General features: G+C 43.1%; 1 protein-coding gene across 1 annotated transcript in view; it reads right to left on the bottom strand.

The window, feature by feature from the left end:
• Nucleotides 1–2,368: 2,368 nt before the first annotated feature.
• Nucleotides 2,369–23,355, bottom strand: part of LOC135102721 (mitogen-activated protein kinase kinase kinase 7-interacting protein 3 homolog) — a 52,878-nt gene continuing 31,891 nt past the window's right edge. The window contains 10 exon segments of the mRNA XM_064008219.1: nucleotides 2,369–5,956; nucleotides 7,206–7,606; nucleotides 10,389–14,596; nucleotides 15,328–15,479; nucleotides 18,523–18,618; nucleotides 19,402–19,480; nucleotides 20,218–20,378; nucleotides 21,250–21,886; nucleotides 21,888–22,709; nucleotides 23,188–23,355. The exon segment at nucleotides 23,188–23,355 is cut by the window's right edge and continues 212 nt beyond it. Of these exon segments, the coding sequence (XP_063864289.1) occupies nucleotides 14,249–14,596; nucleotides 15,328–15,479; nucleotides 18,523–18,618; nucleotides 19,402–19,480; nucleotides 20,218–20,378; nucleotides 21,250–21,886; nucleotides 21,888–22,709; nucleotides 23,188–23,310 (2,418 nt within the window). The 5' untranslated portion in view covers nucleotides 23,311–23,355 and the 3' untranslated portion in view covers nucleotides 2,369–5,956; nucleotides 7,206–7,606; nucleotides 10,389–14,248.

The following is a 23,355-nucleotide window of genomic DNA, read 5'->3' as shown; positions in this document are numbered from 1 at the left end:
TCCTTTCTGACCGTTCTATTGCTGCTGTGGTAGACGGTCACTGTTCTTCTCCTAAATCTATTAACAGTGGTGTTCCTTAGGGTTCTGTCCTGTCACCCACTCTCTTCTTATTATTCATTAATGATCTTCTAAACCAAACTTCTTGTCCTATCCACTCCTACGCTGATGATACCACCCTGCACTTTTCCACATCTTTTCATAGACTTCCAACCCTTCAGGAGGTAAACATTTCATGCAGGGAAGCCACTCATACTGCCCTTCTAGACAGGGTGGAATCAAAAGCTTTTTGTCTCATGAACTCCTCTCCTCTGTCTTCAGCCTCTCTCTCATAACCACAATGTTGCATCTCTAGCTGTCTTCTACCGTTTTTTTCATGCTAACTGCTCTTCTGATCTTGCTAACTGCATGCCTCCCCTCCTCCCACAACCTCACTGCACAAGACTTTCTTTTCTCTCACCCCTATTCTGTCCACCTCTCTAACACAAGAGTTAACCAGTATTCTCAATCATTTATCCCTTTCTCTGGTAAACTCTGGAACTCCCTGCCTGCTTCTGTATTTCCACATTCCTCTGACTTGAATTCCTTCAAGAGGGAGGTTTCAAGCAGTAGTCAATCTTTGACTACTGCTTTGACCCTTTTATGGGACTGGCATTTCAGTGGACATATTTTTATTGGATTTTTGTTGCCCTTGGCCAGTGTCCTTCCTACATAAAAAAAAATTCTCTTCTTTAATAACATTTATCAATTTTGTATCAGGTTTTGTTTCTCATTTTCTTGTTGTTCTATTACTTTCTTTAGTGATTCTTCTTCAAATTTATGTTCAGCACCAAAGAGCACCATTTTGTCCAAAGTGTAAACAAACCAACCAAAGTCTCCTAGAGACAGGATAACTATACTCACATGTTGTTTGTCCCCTCCCTATTTACCATTTAGGTATTCCTGGGTCTTCATATCATAACTTATTCCACCATGAGTGATTTGTGTTTATTTCTTCCTTCTATACGTAGAGCACCAGGAAACACGTCCTGTCGGCTCCGCTGCCGCTGTGTGCTGTGTAGTCACTGTTGTGCTGCTGATTTCAGGCTTCACTCCACTCCTTGTTTTTGTCACCCCATAAAGCACCCACCCTTTCATGCATTGCCATACAATTTCTGATTCAGAGAATTTATTTTCTTCACTTTTTTTTGTCGATGGATTATCTTTCCTGATTTATTATTCCCTGAAATGAATGTTTTCATTTTTGGTATCCTCTAAAAATGTAGGATGAATAATACATAAAATTATTAGTCACAATCTGCCAAGGTAGATAGGGCAGCTAATAATTAGCTTTTTGTTCACTTTTCCGAATTGACAGCCAAATCTCAGTACACAAGTGGCATAGACACAACATTGGCAAAGTAGAGCCATCAGAGTTGCAGCTATACTCATTTAGTTATCTGTGTACATCTGAAGTCTGCTCCAAAGAAATTTCCCCAAAGAAGACAGAAGTCAATCACCTTATGAAAAGGATGGCTAGGAAACACATTGGAATAATTGTAACTGCAACAAGTTCAGATAACATGTTTTAGTTGAGGTTATATTAGTGGCAGCTGGTGCTTGATGGCTAGTTGACCCAAAACACCTCAGTATTCCAGAACCAAAGCTACTAGTTTCCATACAAGCTGTCATGAGTAGTGCTAATGATTCTCTGTCACCCACACAGGCTTCAGAGGGATTTATGTCAAATAGGAACATAAAAGGGACAAACATCCCCAAGAGTCCCCAGACAAGACTTCACCACCCAGGCAGTTCCAAGTGCTTATCCACCACTGCACTAACCCACAGCTGAGCCAAGCTTGGTGCCACTTACCACTCACTCATAGAAACCCAACCACCTGTAGGAAACAAATCAATGCTGCACTTGTGTTCCCATCACCACCACGCATAAGGAGAACATAGAAGATAGAGAAAATATGAAAGATGGCAAATGGTAGGAAAGAGGTTACCAAGCTTCAATTCTGGAAGAGATTGGTCACTGCTAGTTAGTTAAATTTTTGGAAAGCCTTTGAAGTGGCTTTGCATGGTAAGAAACTGCCCTTTACATTCCACTTAGTTGGAAAGGTAAGTGTGGTGGTCATGGCATGAATGACTGACACTCAACCAAAGATAAGGAAGTAAACCCAACCTTCACAGAGGAGTGGCAAGTATCATATCATTCCCACCACTGCTTTACCCCCATATTCTTAGGGAATGAGTCAGTTCACTATAAATTCTGAAGTACACACATCCCCATACTTTGTGATCCAGGCTTGATGCAAGGACATGCTGAGAGTCAGTGAGACACTCCTGAACCACCAGTTGTTCACAGCCAGTAAAGTAATACAAATGCTTCAATATCATAATATTTAATACAACGATACCTCTGTCGTGGTTTTACAAAATTGCCTAAAGTTTGCAAGAACTATGCCAGTTCACATTAGCAAAGTTTCTGTAATAGCATCTGATGTTGGAGATTAAAGCTTCAGGCAATGAATAAGACAGTAACCATGTAAGTAAGATGCCAACATGGTGGTCCTCACTGGCTGGCTCACCACTCGGAGTAACCGCCAGGAGGAGGGACAAGGTCATTGTCATGTCTTTATATCATGACCTCTCTCAGTTTGGTTTCGTTGCTCTGACGTGCCAACAGTCTCCATCTGCTGCTGGCATGTGTGAGGCAAGGGAATGAGAAGCCTACAGTTTTTTTGTAGTCAAGACATGTCATCATGGAGGAGTGTGCTTCCTTCCCATGGTGCTGAGGCAAGTCAAGGATGTACATCTTTGGTGGGCCAGCTTTGGCTTAACACAAGAGGTGACATGAAGCCTCTCACACACCAGCATTGTGCTAACTTAATAAAACTGTGCTGTGGTGCCAGAGGTTTACAGTGCTTGATATGGAAATAAGAAAGACAATGTTATTGGTAGTACTGTACATAATAAAAGGCATTCTAATACATATACATTTATGTACATGTATATAATGTATATAATGTATGTATGTATGTATGTATGTGTGTGTGTGTGTGTGTGTGTGTGTGTGTGTGTGTGTGTGTGTGTGTGTGTGTGTGTGTCTGTGTATATATATATATATATATATATATATATATATATATATATATATATATATATATATATATATATATATATATATATATATATATATATATATATATATATAATGTCAAGAGGAAAGGTGCCATGTGTAAGTTAGGTTAACTCTGGCCCATGGAATGATGATCAGTTTTAGGTTAAGTGGGATGAGGCATCGCTGAGGCAGCATTGGGGCAATTAGCTGAGAGGCAGTATGCTGTGCTGCAGGGCTCTCAGGCTGTACACCAACACCTCATTCTGACACACCTGCACAGCCAAAGATAGGCTGTGCTTGGAGGCTTGCATGATGCTGACTGCAACACTACTGACTTAAAGAATGCATATCATTCCCCTCTATCTGCTCTGAGGAAGTCATTGCATTGGCAGAAGCTGGGCAGTTATGGCTTGCTGAAGCAGTCATGCAGGCCTCAGGTTCATCAGAATAAGATATTGCATATTGCTGTACTTTTTGTATTTGTGGGAAACTGTCATTGTATATAAGTCCTTTGTCCTAGCACAGAGAAAACTTTAAAACCCTAACTATCACAACCATGGCAAAACATAGTACGGCACGGCGACACATGGACTGACAATATAAGTCCACTGAGTCACACATCATGACGGGACTACAGCCAATGACAGACGCAACAAGGCAACAATCACAAGTACTCACAGCAGTACTACAATCCAAAAATAGCTGCATCTGACAAGAATACGTCTGTTTTAGCCATTAGCAATCAGTGAATGACTGACATTTTTTTTTTTTTACACAGCTTACCTTTCCTGTATATGCTGGATGGCAACCAGAAAAAAAAAAAAAGTAAATAAATAAATAATAATAGTAGAGATAATGATAATGATAATGATAATAATAATAAAATAATAACAACAATAATAATAATAATAATAATAATAATAATAATAATAATAATAATAATAATAATAAAAATAATAATAATAATAATAAATTATAATAATAATAACAATATAATAATGATAATAATAATAGTGACAATAATAATAACAATAAATATACAAATGAACTTATAAATAAACAGGCAAATAAATATTATAAATAACATCATTAAACTATACAGTAGTAGGCTAGCCATTTATAAAAAATGGCAATTACATAAAAGTATGCAGCAAAAATAAGGGAAAATATGCATACATATAACATATGGATCATGAAATCCATATAATTTAATTCTTGGTGCAATTCTCAGTAAGCTTATTTCTTAGTGAGTACAGTGGTTCAGTCTGGCTCTTTCATAAAATAATAAATTGATAAATAAATAAATAAAAAAGTAAAAAATTAATGGAGTGAATGGCAGGCCAGGCAGGCTGCAAACACAGGGTATGAAGAGCCTGAGTGTTGTGTGTGCTCCTTTGTAATGCCTGACTGTCCTGTGACTGACAAGCAACAGGACTCCGATGTTGTATTGTGACAGGAACCATGGAGGTTTCCATTCACTCTGAATCTCGTCTTCTCCACCTGCACCATACCACAAACAGACCTTACAGCATGCACATCTCCCTCCATGTGGGATCATGAGGCACCAGAGGGTGGGAGTGTATCCACCAATGACTCCATCACTTTAAAGATAGCCTATACAATGCCTAATCTTTTACAACCTCTCCTGACATCATCCTGACCAACCCTACATTCCCACTGGACATGCTCTTGAAATAGTTTGTGAAAAATGTTAAGCAATATTTAATTTATCATTAATGTGTAGCATGATCTCTTATTTTTTGCACAATATTTTGAAACATTACAAGTGTTTGCAATGCACCAAGAAGTATCAAGCTAGTTAAAACAACACAGGTGAGTACAAATACTTTTGTACTTTTAAATGTTTCTTACAGAACTAAACTTCATTAATGTGCAATTTAACAGCTAAATTTTGCAACGACTTGAGTTGACAAGGGAGGTGCACTAAATCCTGGAGTCTGGTCATGAACATAGTGACTTGGTGAGTCTGGCTGCTGAGACACACAGCTTCACCTCTCTCTCTCACCTGCACCTCAGCCTGCCGTGTTCAGTTTCTGCCTAGTAGTGGCTGCTACATCCCTGACCCTCCCACTGCCTCTTCCTGACAAGACAGCTCAGGACAGTTGGGTGGCAAGGTGAGGGCGTGTCTTTGAGCAGTGAGCACCATATAAGTGATGGAAGTATATTGCACTGGTGCTACTCATGCTGCATTACATAATGGTGCACACCTCTCACCCAAGGCAGCTGTAATGAAAGTAACTCTCCCATCATTTGCTGATTTCAAGATTTTTTTTGCAGTGATAATGGCAATAATATATAACTGTAATAACACCAATAATAAATAATAAAATAATAATAATAACAATAATAATAATTATAATAATTATAATAATAATAATAATAAGATAAATAACTCAATAATAAATATTAATAAGTATCAACAGAACATACTACCTAATGCCTTGGTTTTAGACTAAGTTGAGCAAAGTATCCTGTGTGGTGCTGATGACAGCCAGGATTTCACATCAAGGAGTAGGAGCTCAGCTTTGAAGGACAGAACACCACACATGGCCGGCCTGCCTGTCTGTCCATCTGTCTGTCCATTGGGCCTCTCAGCGAAGCACAGCTCTTCTCAAGAGTAAGAAGAGCTGGTGCAGAAGGACGCGTGTGGAAGACTCTTGGACAGCTACACATCAGGAACCAAGCTGTGTTGCATCATGTAGCCCTGGTGGCTCGGCACTGAAGGGGTAACTGCAGCAGCAGCAGCAGCAGCAGCAGCAGTAGCAGCAGCAGCAGCAAGAGCAAGAGGAAAGTCTTGCCTTCTACTGCAGCTGCAAGGCTTAGGGAAGGTCTCTCACTGTAATAATGACAGAGAGTCAATGGTGAAAACACAAGCTTAATGCAAACCTTTCAGGAATACAAGAATTACTGGGGAGTGGATCTGATGCAGTTCATGTTAAGTTGACATTTTAAGGTGTTATTGAAAACTGATGATCATGATGAAATCAAAGCATTAAGCAGGACCACTTGAATTACTTATATGAAAAATCAAAGATATTTACACTTCCATCTTAACACTGAAATCAGTTTTGACACGACCTGTCATGACTTAGGATACGAACAAGCACTGGGTGAGCATCTTGACTTCATGCAGGGTCTAGGGATAAAAATTAATAACATCAACTTGGTAAGTAATGAGCACTTCAGATATGAGTCATGCATGTCAATATTAGTACATTCTGAGCTAGCATGAGCTTTGCCACACTGAGAGGCAGCAGTCTCATGTTCACTACTCCAGCGATTACCTCAACACATTACCACTATGTATTACTACTGCAGCTGCTAATACTACTACTATTGCCCAATGTCTCAGTGCAGAATATGTTTCTCAATCATAGACTGGTTAAAGAAATCTGTGTGGAAATGACACTGGTGGTGAGGTGAGGTCATGCTAAGGTTTTATAAAATGATTGTCTGAGTGGAATGTTGGAACAGCAACAAATGAAAACTTTATTGTTATATAACATTGTTGGGAGTTCTATGGATTAAATGAATACATCTTCAAAAAGTCACTCTCTCTCTCTCTCTCTTTGACAGGACAGTGTGCAAGACAAATCTGGAAAGATGCTGCACTCTTTCCTAACTATACCTAGCTTTAACTCTGTTCAAGTAATTGTACCACTGACACAAACATGGTGACAATATCACTAGGCCTTGCTTTTGTCCACTGATTGGGCTTATTATTCCTGTTTTCTTTTAAAATGTGCTGCAGACAGACCTTGCATCACTACTTTCATGATTCAGACACACACACACACATGTGCAAACAACATGACCTGAAGTAAGTGGTAGTGAGTGAGTATGTGTACCTTGTTGGGGCAGAGAGAAGAAGTGAGAGAAGGGAAGAGTTTACACCATCGCCCAGCCGCGGTATTCTTGCGACCCTAGAAAGGCAGAGCAGCAGCGGTTAGTCAGGAGGAAGGAGGCAGCGGCAGCAACAACAGCAACACCACCTAGCCTCTCCAGCACTGGGAAGAGGATAAGGTACAGGCAAGGAAATGAAGGAGGAAGAGATGATGCAAGCTCTAAGATACTAAAACACCTGCCTCAAAAACTTTACTGATGTGGTGGCCTCCAAATTTTATTGCTGTTTTGGTCACACAGGCTTGGCTGCTGTGAATGGCTGTGTGTCTGTGTGTCTCAGGGATCTGCTGGCATGTTGTATTGCATATTTCTATTGCCATCTATATTGCAATATTGTGTAATGTGATATAATGTGACTTCTTGTGATGTATGCGTGTGTGTGTGTGTATGGGGATAGACTGATAGTGTAAGTGTTGTAAGCCTTAGATGCAAGATTCTTGAGACAAAGGTTTTGGGGTTCCATTCCCTGAGCAAGAGTGGAGGTTGAGGCCTGAGTTGCCTTCTCCCTCAAGGTGTCTGGAGTGCATTCCTGTGTGTTCTGTCGCTGTGTTCCTTAAGGTGCAGTTTGATAACTAAATTCTGTGTGAAAAAATAGCATTAACAAATTAATGACTAGAGCTAAAGCAGAACAAAATGAGAATGACACAAATGCTAAATCTATATGCATTCACATTACTAATTCATTAAATAATTTGTAGCAAACGAGAGAGGTTGAAGCAATCTGTGAATTCATGATAAAAGTACATCTTAACTATTATTTTACATCAAATGCAGAGTTTCTAGCACATTTACAGAACAGAAATGTCCAAAGTCAAGGTAATTCTTTCAACTACATGTAATCATATGTCTATCAAGAGTACAATGAGAAAGAAAAAGACAAATTGGTAATAACACATTAAAACAATAGTTCAGAAATGATGAAAACTTAATATTTAATCTATGTCACTGTAGGCAAAAAATATTTGAGGGGAAAGGATGAATTCAGAACTTTAGCCTCATCCAAGGCAGGGAGGCTGAGGAGTAGAGGGAGAGGTGGCCACTCCCTCCCCACCACACCTCACCCTTGGGACATTTCCATTCATGAGCAGAGAAATGGTAAGCCCTGATCACTACTGGCAGCCTAGGTGATGTCTACATGCAGTCACAAGCTATACTCTGTAAAGATTTAGGCTTTCTTTTCTATGTTGGTAATATACAGAATTTTTGGAGTAAGCTTATCATTATTACAATAATTCATTAAGTGTGGAGGGTGATTGTTATCCTTTTCCTCTCAACACTTGATGGACAAACTGACACACTGTACTATTGAGAAAACTCTAACCTGGTATAAGCCTAAGTGATGGAAATACAAAACTGTGAGTCATTTTTTTTTTTTTTTACAAATATCAACACTTTTCTATGCTGTAAAAATAGTTCACCAATTTTCAGTTTCTTTTTTTATGCATTCCTTATACTAGATTAGGGTTTTCCCATTAGTGGATGGCAATGAAATGTAGGAATATGAACTGTATTGTCTTTGTTTTGACTGGTATAATTTGATCCAAGTGAACAAGTTTAACAAAGATTAACCCAGATGACTAATCCTATCACATCCTCCAACCATTTCGCATCATGCAGAGAGGATGTCAAGATACTGGCAAATACATACACACACACATGCATGAGATAAAGACATGCAGGAACTTGTGTGTACAGCAGACCCTCACAAAACACAACTTTGCCAGACATAATCCATCATTACATTATTGTATAGAGGGGTATAATATCCAAAGACTCATCCAACACACAGATATATAGTTGCCTCATTTGCTTCTACCTGAACCCAATTACATTTCTTCAACTTACAGCATTTTCACTACAACAAAACATAACCTTACTGTGCATCAGGATGAGGAAGACTTTACCTGGCATGAAATTCACTAAACCAATTGGGCTAAAAAATTTGTCATGTTAGGCAAGGGTCAACTCTATCTGTAAAAGTGCATGCTGAATGGACAAAACTGTGTGTGTGTGTGTGTGTGTGTGTGTGTGTGTGTGTGTGTGTGTGTGTGTGTGTTTACCTAGTGGCAATATATGGGAAACGACCAATGCCTGTGTTGTCCTGGCTCCATGTCTACAATTATCCAGTCTAATTCTTCAGCTTTAGACATTTCTCAATTCTTATGGTCTCTTTTCTAAATTATTCCACATGCTGAATGCTCTATAAAGAAAACGACTTTTAAAGCTATCTGGAGCATTTCCTTTTTCTATTTTCCTTTATATACCTTTTCTTTTTCCTCATCCTGTATCAACTGATTATCCACCCAATAACAAGTAACCCCTCCATCAACCTACATGTTTTGTTATCACATCATCTTTCACTTTTTTTTGTTTAAACATTAGCAAACTGATCCTCTCCCATCCCTTCCCATATATTTTCATGTATCTGAGTGTGTGTGTGTGTGTGTGTGTGTGTGTGTAATTACCTAGTTGTAACTTACAGAGCCTGGGCTACACTCGTGTGGTCCCATCTCCACATCTACACTTGTCCAGCTTTTCCTTAAAGTGTGTGTGTGTGTGTGTGTGTGTGTGTGTGTGTGTGTGTGTGTGTGTGTGTGTGTGTGTGTGTGTGTGTGTGTGTGTGTGTGTGTGTGTGTGTTTGTTTCCTCCCACCCTCTCATGTTCTCTCATCTCAACAGGAAGCTTTTACTAACAAGGGCAACCAAAGTGCCAATCTAGTTCAGAAATGACTTGGAAAATCAGGAAATATGTCTCAATGTATCTATACATAATGTCAGAGATAATTGTATTCCTTAATCTAATCATCATGTTTCAATCTTTCTTTTTTTCCCTTCATGTAGAGAGGACAACACTGTAAAGCTGAGAGGAGAGAATGACCACCTTAATCACACTCAGTGAGCCATCAAAACAGCTTTCTGGTTCCACTTGGCAAGGAAGGAAGAAGCAACTGACATGACACTGAACCACCACAGGAGGGATTCTGCAAGTATTTAGTGCAGGTTAAGAAATAAAGATAAAACAAATCCTCTAAACATCTTTCGGAGGCAAATTTGGACCAGTGAGACACAAAGGAGAGGTGAAGTAGACAAGGGCCCATATGCTGAAACACTTTTGCACCACACCACTACTTTCAAAAGGCTCTGGTTAAAGCTACATGGATTTTTAAGGGTGATTTTATAGTTCTCATGACAGATTAATAAGATTTCAATGTAATTAACATGAGAAACAGTCTCTGTGGCCTTTGAAAATGATCGTGGTGAGAGACCAAAGCATTTCTGAATATGAGGGTGTGGCACATGGAAGAGATACAAAGGTGGTGGTGAGACAGGCAGCTGTCACCATGCAAGTAACAAAGGCTTACGTGCAGATTGGAAGTTTTGGTGCCTAACTTGGATATGAATGTCTTGCAACTCTCCTGAGAAATGAAAGTAAGAAACATGTATCATCTCTAGGAAAGAGGGTGGGAAGAGAAAAGGTCATTATAGTACTGTACATTGTAGAATTATCATTATTACAACATCCTAATTGTCCCTATGAAGTCACCCAGGTCCCAGTGAAGGAAAATAGTTACATGTGGTATCTTTTATCCTATGCAAGAAAACATGGCAAAGTATAAAGCCATTCTAAGTGATCTTGATAAGGAAAGAAAAGTTATAATCCCTGACTGGAGCTGATATATACATAGCAAAGCATAAGTAAGTAATGCCCTAAGGAAAGAAAAGAAAAGTCAATTACAGCAGTACCTAAACATCACCTCTATTGCATTACATGTCTACTTGAAATGACAAACAGGCTCAAGTGTAAACAGAGGACTCCTTACAGGACCCACATTACATACAACAATGTAAGAACAAAAAGTCTTTGTAAACTTTGGTGAGAAATATTTATGTTCATGTCAAGAAATTGTACTGCAAAGGGGATGTGGTGGTGGTGGTGGTGGTGGTGCTAGGTAAAGCCAGCTGCACTGCAAGGGGTAGCTATCTTATCAGTTTCCATTAAAGGAATAATCAGATCTTTTCACTTCAAAGTTGTAAAATTTGTGGTTGCAATAAACATATTGCTCCAGTCATATAAAATTATCATTACATATCTGGCTTGCATCCCAAGTTGTGGGATGAACATAAACATCCACTTCAACATGAAATTAATTATTTAGCTCAAGGAAACCTACATTATACATGATGTGATTCAGAGCAAGCCATTTGCAAAAAGTGAGCTGCTGTGTTAAATGAGGAGAATGGTATACTGAAAATTATGATTATGTAATGTAAATGAAGACTGCTACATCAAAAGACTGATAACAAATGATTTTGTGGTGAGTGAACATAATGTGCTTGTGTTCCACCACACTTGAGAACAGGTGTGTGTGTGTGTGTGTGTGTGTGTGTGTGTGTGTGTGTGTGTGTGTGTGTGTGTGTGTGTGTGTGTGTGTGCATGTGTGCATGAGTACATCATGCAAGAAGTACCATGGATATGAAGTTTTGTTCGAAGACAGTACTGATGAGGTCCCTTACCTGGTCATCCTCCTAGAGACATGTGTTTGAGAGCTACATGGCAGGTGTAAAGACATTAGAAGAGAGTTTACACTCCACACATTAGTGAATTATACTTGTAACATCACACTCCAAATTTAAATTTTTCAAAAAATGCACAAAATGCACTATATAAAAATCATGACCAACATAAGGATCAAGAGCAAATCTGAGGTCAAAACTCAAAAGGAGGTATTTTTCACAATTCTAGAGAGTATAATGAGAGAGTGTGGAGCACAAAATTATTTATTTAAATAAATAGGCCTTTCTAAATGAAGTAGTTATATTTCGTTCAACATGTTTTACTTGAAACAGCAATCATTCAACAATACTCTTAGTGGTAATAATGCTCAGCACAGGTCACCAAGTATTTCCTCAGCACCAGGAGGCTGGGAGGTGCCCCAACAGAACCAACGCCAGTGTGGAGGCCACTAACCCTGCACCCACAACAGGCAGGTGGGGAGGAACATAATCACTCAAGCTCTTACTCTTCTTAACAAAGTCTTCTACTGAAAGACTTGAAGGTGAAAACATGTACTTGAGTCCCCTTGTTCCTCACAACCTCACTGCAGCAAACCATGAAGCATTCTATGACTCAGGCACCAAATTGCAGAGGAGAAAAATTGTGATGCCTTATAAAATATTTCACATACTGGGAGTCAATTTGCAAGTCATGATCCCTATGTTTCCTGAGCAAGGTCTCACTACACAGCCGGACACGGACAATGCCACTCAGCACATCAATTCAAAACAGTAGTAGTAGTATGATACACATGTACATATACATCAAAAAAAATTCTAGCAAACTGATCACCTGCAGTTCATGGTCCACAGCCCTGCAAGGTTTGTTATGTTAGTGCATGTTAATAACACTCTGTCTCAGCATCCACCATGCATGTGATGGTGTCAATTCTCATTACTGATCAAAGCTCGTGCAATGCTATCCCTTGGGGAGTCACGTCCTGCTGGGTCACATGACGGAAGCTAACAAGAAGCACTGAATACCACTGCCACAGTAAAGACCCAAAGCCAGGACCCCCAATGCCAATGTCTAGATCCCCTGTGAAGGATGTCAGCTAACAACAGACCAAGAGCCACCAGAATATAACAGAGAGGAACATTAAGTCCTTATCCACCATAAATACCCTTTGTACAAGAAGCCAGCTGGGGCAGAACAAGAGCAAGGTATCTGTGGTAAAGGGTCACACACAATCCCTATCCTCCCTGCCTCACAACAGCATTGAGTTTCATGGGAAGAGAACCTTTCTTCTGTCTCTAGGTCAAAAGCACACAAGTCTAGCTACTTGAGGTGTGCTTTCTCTTGTAATGCCCACTAAATAACTGTTCACCCGTACTGATTGTGTTCATCTTTTCCTTCTTGCCCCTCAAATGTAATTTCTACCACACAATACAACTTCTATGTTTATGGCAACTTAAATGAGAATATAGATTACAGAAAAAAAGGGACATGAAAATTTCCACACACAAAGCATTCACTGATAAACAGACAAGAAGGAAGAGTTGACAGTGCCTCAGGATGGCACAGGTGAAGCCACAGGTTCTGCTCACTACCTCCTCAATGATTGATTCACACAGTGTCCTCTTTCCCTCTCCCATTCCCTCTTGTTCCCTGATTTCTGAGTCCCCAGCAATCTCAGAAATCCTTTGTCACTTACTGAAAACAGTAAAGTCTCTATCAACTGAATGGCTAAGCGAGGCACAAGTCTAGCTAGTACAATGAAGGTCATCCTTGGTGCTTTTCGGATGCTGTCTATTCTTCCACTACCACAATTTTTTCACACAGTTTACAGGGAGTGGAGCAAAATAATGGATTTCTCACACATCCTCAAGTCTGTGTGGACATTCAATCTATATAGGAATGTGAAATACTGGAAAAATAAGCAGCACTCTGAATACACTTTTGAGAAGAGTGTTTGTTATCAGTGTCCATCATCAGTGTTCCATGCCAATTTACACTTCCTGAAGCACTTCATTGTTTATGGGAGAGGAAGGACACTTGGAAGATAGAAGGATCTGGTAAAGAAGTACATGTGTGAGAGGGGTGTTAGTAGAGGCCATGTGTCAGAACAAACAGGAAGGAAATATTTGGATACAAAGAGGTGAAGGCTCTTCTGCCATGGCCACCCACTTGGGGAGCAAGGTGCCTGAGATGGATAGGTAGCCAGATAAAAGAATAGACAGAGATACAAAGCACTTCAGGTTAAAGAGGTTCATAAATCTTTTAAGTGTTCTCGGGGAACCACATGGGTACTTGAAAGTTTTATCAAGTGTACAGATCTGAAGAGCAACACTGAACAGTAACTGTGTCTTCCTTGGGTCAATGTGTTGTGAGGCATGTCTGTGTCAGTCAGCAAGTCAGGCACAGACAGACAGTCACAGCACACACACACACACACACACACACACACACACACACACACACACACACACACACACACACACACACACACACACACACACACACATTCCCAGTCACTCAAAGTTCCAGAATACCAAACTTACATTCATATACACAGAAACATGCCACTCCTTTACCACACTCCTTTACCAGCCACAATCATTCTCTCTCTCTCTCTCTCTCTCTCTCTCTCTCTCTCTCTCTCTCTCTCTCTCTCTCTCTCTCTCTCTCTCTCTCTCTCTCTCACACACACATTATCGTCATCAGTCCTCAAACACTGTCAGAGCGGCGGTCCCTGAGGCTCAAGAGTTTGTCCTTGAGGATGTTAGTGAGGCTGGGTTTGCCCTGCGACAGAGGGAGGGAGGAGCAGGAGCTGGTGTGCGGCAAGACGGCACCATCGGGTCTGGGAGAACCTGCGGGTGGACCTGTGGTGTGTTGGAGGTGGTGGTGGCGGTGGTGGCAGTAGCAGGGGCCCTGGTGATGGGGGGGAGTAGAGGCTGCCTGGCGGGGGGGAGTCGTACCTATGGTGAAGCGGGGGAAGTCGCACATCTCGCACATACTCATGTCCGGGTGGTTGAGGAAGGTGCACTTGGTGCAGTCCCACTTGTGGCTCGCCTCCTGCAGATACAAGGTCTTAGTGTGCGGTGGTGGCTTCAGAGGTACACAGCATATGTGACTAAGCTGAGTTGCAATAAAAAGCCCATGTATCTAAGTAGAGTTCCAATATATAGTATATATATCTAAGTACAGATACATTAAAAAGCATGTATATTAAAGCAAAGCCACATTAAAGTATTGCCATGATGTCATGGAGGGTTATAGCTCCTAGGGTATGATATCCTATAGGCTATTCCATCACTGCATCTGCGGATTGTGCTCTCTAAAGTACTACTGTGTTCAAATATTCAATCCTAAGTTTATCTCATCTAATGGTGGAGAAAATTTGTCTGTGAATTCACATTTGTCAAGATGAGGCAAATGACCTTTAGCATCAAGACACATGTGGGTGTTGTGCAAGCTAAAATCATCAAATGTAGATTTGGTTCCATAAAAACACAAGGTGGCATGGTACATATGCAGCCTACAAGGAGCTTTCCCTGTCAGATTAAGCATAATTTTTTTTGTTCAGAAATACCTCAGATAATACAACCAGAATGATCGACAACTTTTTACCAATTTACTATCCACTTGTATCAGTTATCATTAAGGAAATATTAGTCAAAATTCTACTTGTATTTTCCATCACACATCCTCACATACCAGAGGCAACAAACACTATTCAGCAATGGACAACTGGATCACACCTTCTTCCCATAGCTCAGGTCAAACTGCAGAGCGGTGTAACTCACCTGGTATTGGCCGTAGCTGTGGTTGGGGAGGGATGGCGGAGGGGGTGCTGGGGGAGGGGGCGCTGGCCGGGAGGGGTAGACAGGTGTGTGGATAGTGTTGAGGGTGTTGGGGGTGCCCATTTCACTCCCCAAGCTGGACCCAGAGCTTCCTCCTGCAAGAATCAATAGTTTTAGTGTGCAAGTACAAAGATAGACACAAACAGAAATATTCTCTCTTTTCATTCAAAGGGTAAGGATGACTTCTCTTAAAAAATTCATAAGGTGAGGATAACAATATTATTCTTGAGAAGAGCAATTAGTGCCTCTCACAAGCCCGTTAAAATACTTCAGTCTACATAACATTACTCGGTGCAAGGGATTACAGATGCTACAGGACCTACTTATCTATCAACATTACCCTCTTGATGTTAATGCTTGCTTTCTTTCAAAGGCATAGCGCTACACTCAAGGATCACAAAACTAGTGAGGGTACTGTATACTTGATGCCTGCTCATAAGACATTTCCCTATGTAATGGTCACAAACAATGTCCCCATTCATTCCAGTCCTTTCACACTGTAATCTTTTCTCCTCCTCTCCCTCCTTTCATAAATTAGCATTTTATTTTCCTATTTTTTAAAGTCATCCTCCTGCACTCACTACATCTATCCTACTCAATTATAGTAGAATATATAACACAGGGTTCTCAACTTTTTGAAAACTGGGCCCCCCTAAAGCTGGTTTAACACAGTTGGAGCCCCACTCCTCCCTGCACCACCCATTCAATCCCCTCCCCAACTATGCCACCACAAATAGATAGATAGATAGGCAGATAGACAGATAAATAGATAGCTGCATTTCCTTTGTATTAAAAGCCAGTGAGTCCGTGATTTTCCCTGATTTTTTTCCCCTCCCGTCCTGTGCTCGCACCCCCAGGAGAGTGTCTGCATACCCCCAGTTGAGAACCACTGGCAGGTCATCATTCTTTCCATGTGACCACACCATCTTCCATAGTTATATTTAACTCTTCAACCACTCTATAATTTATTTCACCTCCTTTAGTTGATATACTAAATCTGTTACACACACACTTTCATTGCTTTCACCATACTGTCTTCATATATAGGAAACATTTCTGGGAAGTAATTTCAACAACACTCAAGTCTCTCCTGCATATGTGACTACTGGTATGATACAACAGTGAAAAAGCCACAGGGACACACCCACCCATGCCCTATACTCTTGCATTTCAAGAAACTGTTTCATTTTTCCACTTACCATGATAGACATCTTTGCATCTCTATGATAAGCTTTTATCCCATTCAGTAACTCTGTCGTCCCACTCACATCATACACTTCCAATACAGCCTGCATCAATGTCTTCAGACAGCCTATCTGATTAGTTACTGCTTGTGACTCATATATTAAGCAACTGTATCCACTACAGGGAGTCAGCTGGCAATGCAGAGGGCAGCTAAGAGGTTTGTTAGAAAAACTATTTCTTTCTTTGAAACAAGGTACTGTCCTCTCCTCAAAGTGCCACATCTTTCTTGTTTAAATATGCTGCTTTTTACACAATTTCCTTGGGAGTTTTACCAAAAAATGTCAAAATTTATATCTAGGTCACTATTGTGTTAAAAATAGAAGAGTTCTCAAGGGTGGTGGACAACTGGCTGCACTTTTTTAATGCCATACCAGGAAACACATGCAAGTGTGTGTGTGTGTGTGTGTGTGTGTGTGTGTGTGTGTGTGTGTGTGTGTGTGTGTGTGTGTGTGTGTGTGTGTGTGTGTGTGTGTGTGTGTGTGTGTGTGTGTGTGTGTGTGTGTGTGTGTGTGTCCCCACCCATCCGTCAGAGCTGTCAGCAATGTACTTGACCACTGACATGTGAGATGGCAAGGCAATGGCTAACATTACAAGACTGGCTGTAGTGAGGCGCCTCTCGCTCACATATCCCATCACCCAGGCCATCCCGCCCCTCAAGTGTGTTACTCATTTCCCTGGAGATAAGGTGGTAACACTGTGCAGGTTGCATGCTCGTCCTTCACCTGCCACCTCATCACACAGCCTGCCATCATTACTCAGGTGCTACTTGGCAAAACTGCATGTTATACCTTCACCTGTTGCTGTGCTGGTCTGGTCTTGCTGCACCACACAGCCACTTGCCTCCTCTCTCTCTCTCTCTCTCTCTCTCTCTCTCTCTCTCTCTCTCCTCTCTCTCTCTCTCTCTCTCTCTCTCTCTCTCTCTCTCTCTCTCTCTCTCTCTCTCTCTCTCTCTCTCTCTCTCTCTCTCTCTCTCTCTCTCTCTCTCTCTCCTCTCTCTCTCTCTCTCTCTCTCTCTCTCTCTCTCTCTCTCTCTCTCTCTCTCTCTCTCTCTCTCTCTCTCTCCCATTCCCTCCTGCTATTAACCTCCTCCCCCTCAATGCCTGTATGGCTTCCTCAGTGCTGAGCTGACACACATACAAAGCATACCAATGACTTAATTTTGTTTATGTTTTGCTGTTTAGCTCCTTGAAATAACTTCCTTGTTCTTCTCATGCACTCATCCTTTCTGAAGTGTTCAAAGTATAGTCTTCTTGTTTTTTTCTATCCTAAAGTGTCATCTATACATACCTCACTGTTCTCTTTTTTTTCTGGCTTCTTTTTTCAGCTTCTATTATTCCTTATTTAGACTGGGAAGGAAAAAAATTCCTTGTCCCCTTAGTTCCTAAGCAACTCCTCAAGTAATACACTTCCTCATACGTGTGACATACATACACTCAGGCAAGCGTGACACACATACTCACACTCAAACCAACCAAAGTCCTACTGAATATCACAGTACAGTAACCAACACTGCCACAGCTATTACTACTGCAACACCCTCTGCAGGTTGTAACATTACCGCTGCTTCATCCTACAACACTATCTCATATTCTAGCTTACTACACTCTTCTCTTTTACTTTCTCATCTTTTATGTCTCTCTCTACACAGCCTACAGCAGCAACCTTCTCTTCTGAGCCTACAGGAGGTGGAGGAAGGTTGCCCTTGAGCCCCTATGAATTACAGAACAAGTGGACATCGCCTCTCACTGTCCCAATCCTCCACAATAATGTCCAGTGTGTCATCTTGGAAAATAACTCGTAAATCTTTGCACTGAGGTTCCTTCTGCTGTATCTCCTCTTCCTGCTTGGAGGCCATGATGTTCCTGAAGATCTGCACGGCCCGAGAGTACTTACTGGTGAGCTGCGGTGGAGGCTGGACTGGTGTACTCTCACTATAGGGTGTCTGGCGTGTTGTCAGGTTAGAGTAGATGTCAAGTTCAAAGTCTGGCACTGTGAAGAGAAACAGAGGATGCAGGTTAGAGTGAAGGAGTAAATAAATAAATAAACAAATGATTATTAAGTAAGAAAGATAAAAATAAATAAATAAATACATACTGGGTTCAAAGTCCAGTACTTTGAAGAGAAACAAAAGGATGCAGGTCAGAGTGAAGGCTTGGTTGAGTTAATAGAAGGATGTGTTGCAAATTACTGCTGACAAGGGAATGGCACTCAACAGGAATGCTTTTATGAGCTGTGGAAGCATGAGTTACCTTGGCTTGGTTGACAGAGAATGAACAATGAGTGGTTATCAAAATTAAATATATCAATAGTCCTACAGAAGACAGCCAAGAGATGGTGTGTGTGTGTGTGTGTGTGTGTGTGTGTGTGTGTGTGTGTGTGTGTGTGTGTGTGTGTGTGTGTGTGTGTGTGTGTGTAGGAAGACACAGGAAGAGTTTGTGGCAATGAAAAGTGAGTGTCTCATAAGCATGGGCAAATAAAGGCATTAAACCATTACTCCTTTTCTCTGCTCTTTGGGGACTAACACCTTCTTTGGGTCCTTTCTATCACCCTTTATTGTTCCCCTTAACCAAAACACCTCTTGCATAAGAATAAATAAACAGATAAATAAAATAAATAAATAAATAAATAAAAGAAATTAATCAAGAAAAATAAAATAAAAAGATGATGATGATGATGATGATGATGATGATGATGATGATGATGATGATGATGATGATGATGATAATGATGATGATGACAAGAAAGATGACAACAGCTTGAGTCAGTACTCACTAAGACGCAGTATTCTGTTCTCCATCTCATAACACTCAGACTGTAGCCTCTGGTTCTCCTGCTGAACTTCCTCTATCCTCTGCAGGAGAGAAACATGACTTAGTGGTGGTGGTGGTGGTGTGTGTGTGTGTGTGTGTGTGTGTGTGTGTGTGTGTGTGTGTGTGTGTGTGTGTGTGTGTGTGTGTGTGTGTGTGTGTGTGTGTGTGTGTGTGTGTGTGTGTGTGAATATAACTGCCTTTCATTTATTAATTTACATATACATTATTTATCCATATGCTATTTTAAACATACTTAAATCCATATATGCAACTCATATCTTTCTATCCATCCATTTGTACAGAAAAGTATTATACATATAACTATCCACTTCAAAATCTTCATCCATCTTTAGTTTCTTTTTTAACATACCCATCCAACTCTCATCCATGCACCTGTTGGTTAACATGCTAATCCACCCATTGTTCACTCCACCAGCCCATGTGCTCACCACCACACCACACTTCTCACCACTATCATCTGGCATCACCACACACCACAACCACAACACATTAATCATGTTGCATCATCACATACCAATTATTCTGCACCACTGCATACCACAAGTACTATAAACCCATCATTCTTCATTACCACACCACCATCATGGTCATCACCACCACACATCACTAGTGCCACAAACCCATCATTCTCCATCACCACACACTATCACCATCACTATCACCACACACCAACCATTCTACACCCCACCACCATCACAATCATCACCACACACCAATCACTATTCACCAACACATCACCGTCATCACCAATGCTCACCATTGCATTCGTGTCTGTGTTGTGTTTGCGTTGGTGTTCCCGTGCCTGCAGCTCCCGCACCATGGCCTCCACCTCTGCCTCCAGCCGTCCCTTCTCATCTACCTGATGGCTCAGCTCCACTGCCAGCCGCTCCTTCCGCGCCAGCTGGTCCTGCAGGAGTGCTGTGCCGCAGAAAGAGTCTGTCAGTCAGGATGGAGTGGCTGCAATTGTTAGTCACACACACACTAGTGGGAAAAGTCTGACCTGGTATAAGAAATGCATGTAAAAACATAAAATTAAGTTAAAAAACTGATGAACTATTCTGACTGCACATAAAAGTAATAAATCTCAGGTAAAAAATCTCTCTCTCTCTCTCTCTCTCTCTCTCTCTCTCTCTCTCTCTCTCTCTCTCTCTCTCTCACAGTTTTGCATTTTCATCACTCAGGCTTATACCAGGTTAGTTTTCTCAATAGTATATACACACACACACACACACACACACACACACACACACACACACACACACACACACACACACACACACACACATGAAAACAAGGTCACTACAAGATGCCAGTAACCCCACATATGACACTCCCTATCTGAAACATACCTACCTATATCGATCTATCATCCCTATCTTGATTTGAATTTATCTTTTTCTTCTTTACACACACACACACACACACACACACACACACGACTATAGGCATATACCAAACAAGGCTCACAAGCCACCTTAGTCCTGACAATGAGCAGGCCATTAATTAACCATTTACTTGGGGTTAACATTACAATAAAAATTCCCCAACACAGCCAAACACAACACAGCTCAAGTCTTGGTTAGGGACACGTCTACTAGCCAGCTAACCAGTCTACACGGCACAAAATATGGTCTTGTCAACAGAACACAGAGTTAGTAGCCACAGAACACGATCAAATGGTTTGGGGGTGAGGGGAGGGAGTTGGGCCGCACTGGGGGGGAGGGTAGGGGTGTGTGAGGGTGGCCAGGCAGCACACACAGGGCACACAGCACCACACAGGCTGCTCTACCTTGCACGGGGACAGAGTCAGGCCCAGACGGTGGCACGGTCAACAAGGGCTCTGCCGCAGAGTACCCCAGGCCGGGCTCGGTATAGGGAGGGTAGTGGAAGGGGTGGATGGTGACGGGCGGCCCCACGCACTCTGGCAGGGAGGATTTCCTCTGTCTGGACTCTGAGGGGACAGAATCTGACACATACCAGCTCTGGGGCCGCCGCACCTGCCCCATCACCCCCTCTGGACCTACCACGTCCCCCGTGGTGGGGAAGGGAGCCCCAGTGGGGGAGCGGCCCTCTTCGGTGCCTGAGCTGTACTGGATGTGGAACGCTGTGTTGGCCTGGGAATTTTTATTGTCAAGATTTGTGCGCATGGCTGAGATGGTGCCTCCGGTGGGCCCTATGGAGATCTGGAGGGAGGAGCGCGAGCCCTGCCGGTGGTCCAGGGAGGAGGTGGAATAGGTAAGGGAAGATCCGCTCGAACGGATCTGTATGGGCGGCTGAGGCTCCGAGGATGGCTGCCTCAGCTGCAAGTTGACGGAGGTGTAGGAGCGACCACACACCGACACTGTGCCATCGCTGGCGGGTGGCCCAGGGGCGTGATGCGCCCCGTGGGGGGGACAGGGATGAGGTGTACAGAAGAAACGAGTCTCCGACCTGGAGGAGGACGGCCGCTGCTCCTGCTGCTGCCACCGCCGCTGCTGCTGCTGCTGCTGCTGCCACTGCTGCCACCGTCGACTGGGCTGAGGTTTGTACAGTTGATGGTTGTGGAGGTGGTGGTGGTGGTAGCAGTGGTGGTGGTGAGGGGGGCAAAGGTGGTGGTGGTGGTGATGATAGTGGTGGTGGCTGTGGCCGTGGCCGCCAAACCAGCAGGCGGGTCCATGGCGTGGCGTCGGGGGAGGGGGAGAGGCGCAGCCCCTCCAGCTGCACCTCAGAGCAGGTCTCCGCGCTGCGGCGCCGCTCTGGCAGCTCACAGGCGAAGGGGTCGTGGGAGTTTGGCACCACCGGGGCCGAGCTGGGTGTGACGGGCGTGCCGGAGCGTGACTTGGACCGGTCCCGGGAACCCGGTGGGATGTCCCCCAGCCTGGCGGGGCCGTCCTGGGGCTGCCTGAGGGTGGGACGGAAACCATTGGCCACGCCGGGTTGCCAGCCGTAGCTCACCGGGCTGCCTGCTGGGGAGGGGAGCAGCGCCGTCGAGCTGGTGGCCAGGGTCGACGGGAAGAATGGGGTGGTGCCCCCACACGTGCCGGGGCTGTACACCGGGTACTCCCCGCCGGGCTGCAGGGGCCCCACCACGCAAGGGGAGGGGGTGCCAAGCAGTGGGGTAGTGGGGGTGGAGGGGGTAGAGGTACGCACAGGGGAGGTGAGCCTGGAGGTGGCGGGAGAGAAGCGGCCCCACGGCCCGTAGTAACCCCCAGGGTGGATCTGTGTCCGCTGTGACAGTTCCTCCTCGCAACGCTCACGGTCAAGGCCATACTGTGGAGGCACAGAGGAAACAAGACATAAGCATCAGTACACAGAGCATCATCATCACCATCATCATCAAGGCTCCACTAGCCACTAGCGCACTGGGCCTCACGCCTGCCGGGGCGAGGCACCGCGGCACAGGCCATGGAGGCTCAGGGTGAGTGGAGAAGTGAGTGAGGTGAGTGGGAGGAGAGGGACAAGCAGCGCTAAGGGCAGCCAAATGGCGAGCACTGTCCACGGGCCCTCACACACACACACACACACACACACACACACACACACACACACACACACACACCAAATGGCGAGCACTGTCCACAGGCCCTCACACACACACACACACACACACACAAACAGACAGGAGTATTCCAGGAACAGAACCCCCCCTCTCTCTCTCTCTCTCTCTCTCTCTCTCTCTCTCTCTCTCTCTCTCTCTCTCTCTCTCTCTCTCTCTCTCTCTCTCAAACACACACACACCCTGCCTCACCTTCTGTATGCTCTCGTTGACATCATTGTCCCTGAGGTCCGGGAACTTCTGCTTGAGGTGGTGGAAGAGCTGCATGTGCGGGATGTTCCGGGCGTCGCTATACGACACCCGCCCTGATTCCATACTGCGGCGGCGGCGACTCACCCGCACCCGCCCCGCCCACACCGC

The sequence above is a fragment of the Scylla paramamosain genome, chromosome 8 (assembly GCF_035594125.1).
Source record: "Scylla paramamosain isolate STU-SP2022 chromosome 8, ASM3559412v1, whole genome shotgun sequence".
Taxonomy (NCBI): domain Eukaryota; kingdom Metazoa; phylum Arthropoda; class Malacostraca; order Decapoda; family Portunidae; genus Scylla; species Scylla paramamosain.
The sequence above is the reverse complement of the archived record's forward strand: the minus strand, read 5'-3'. Positions and strand labels throughout refer to the sequence as shown.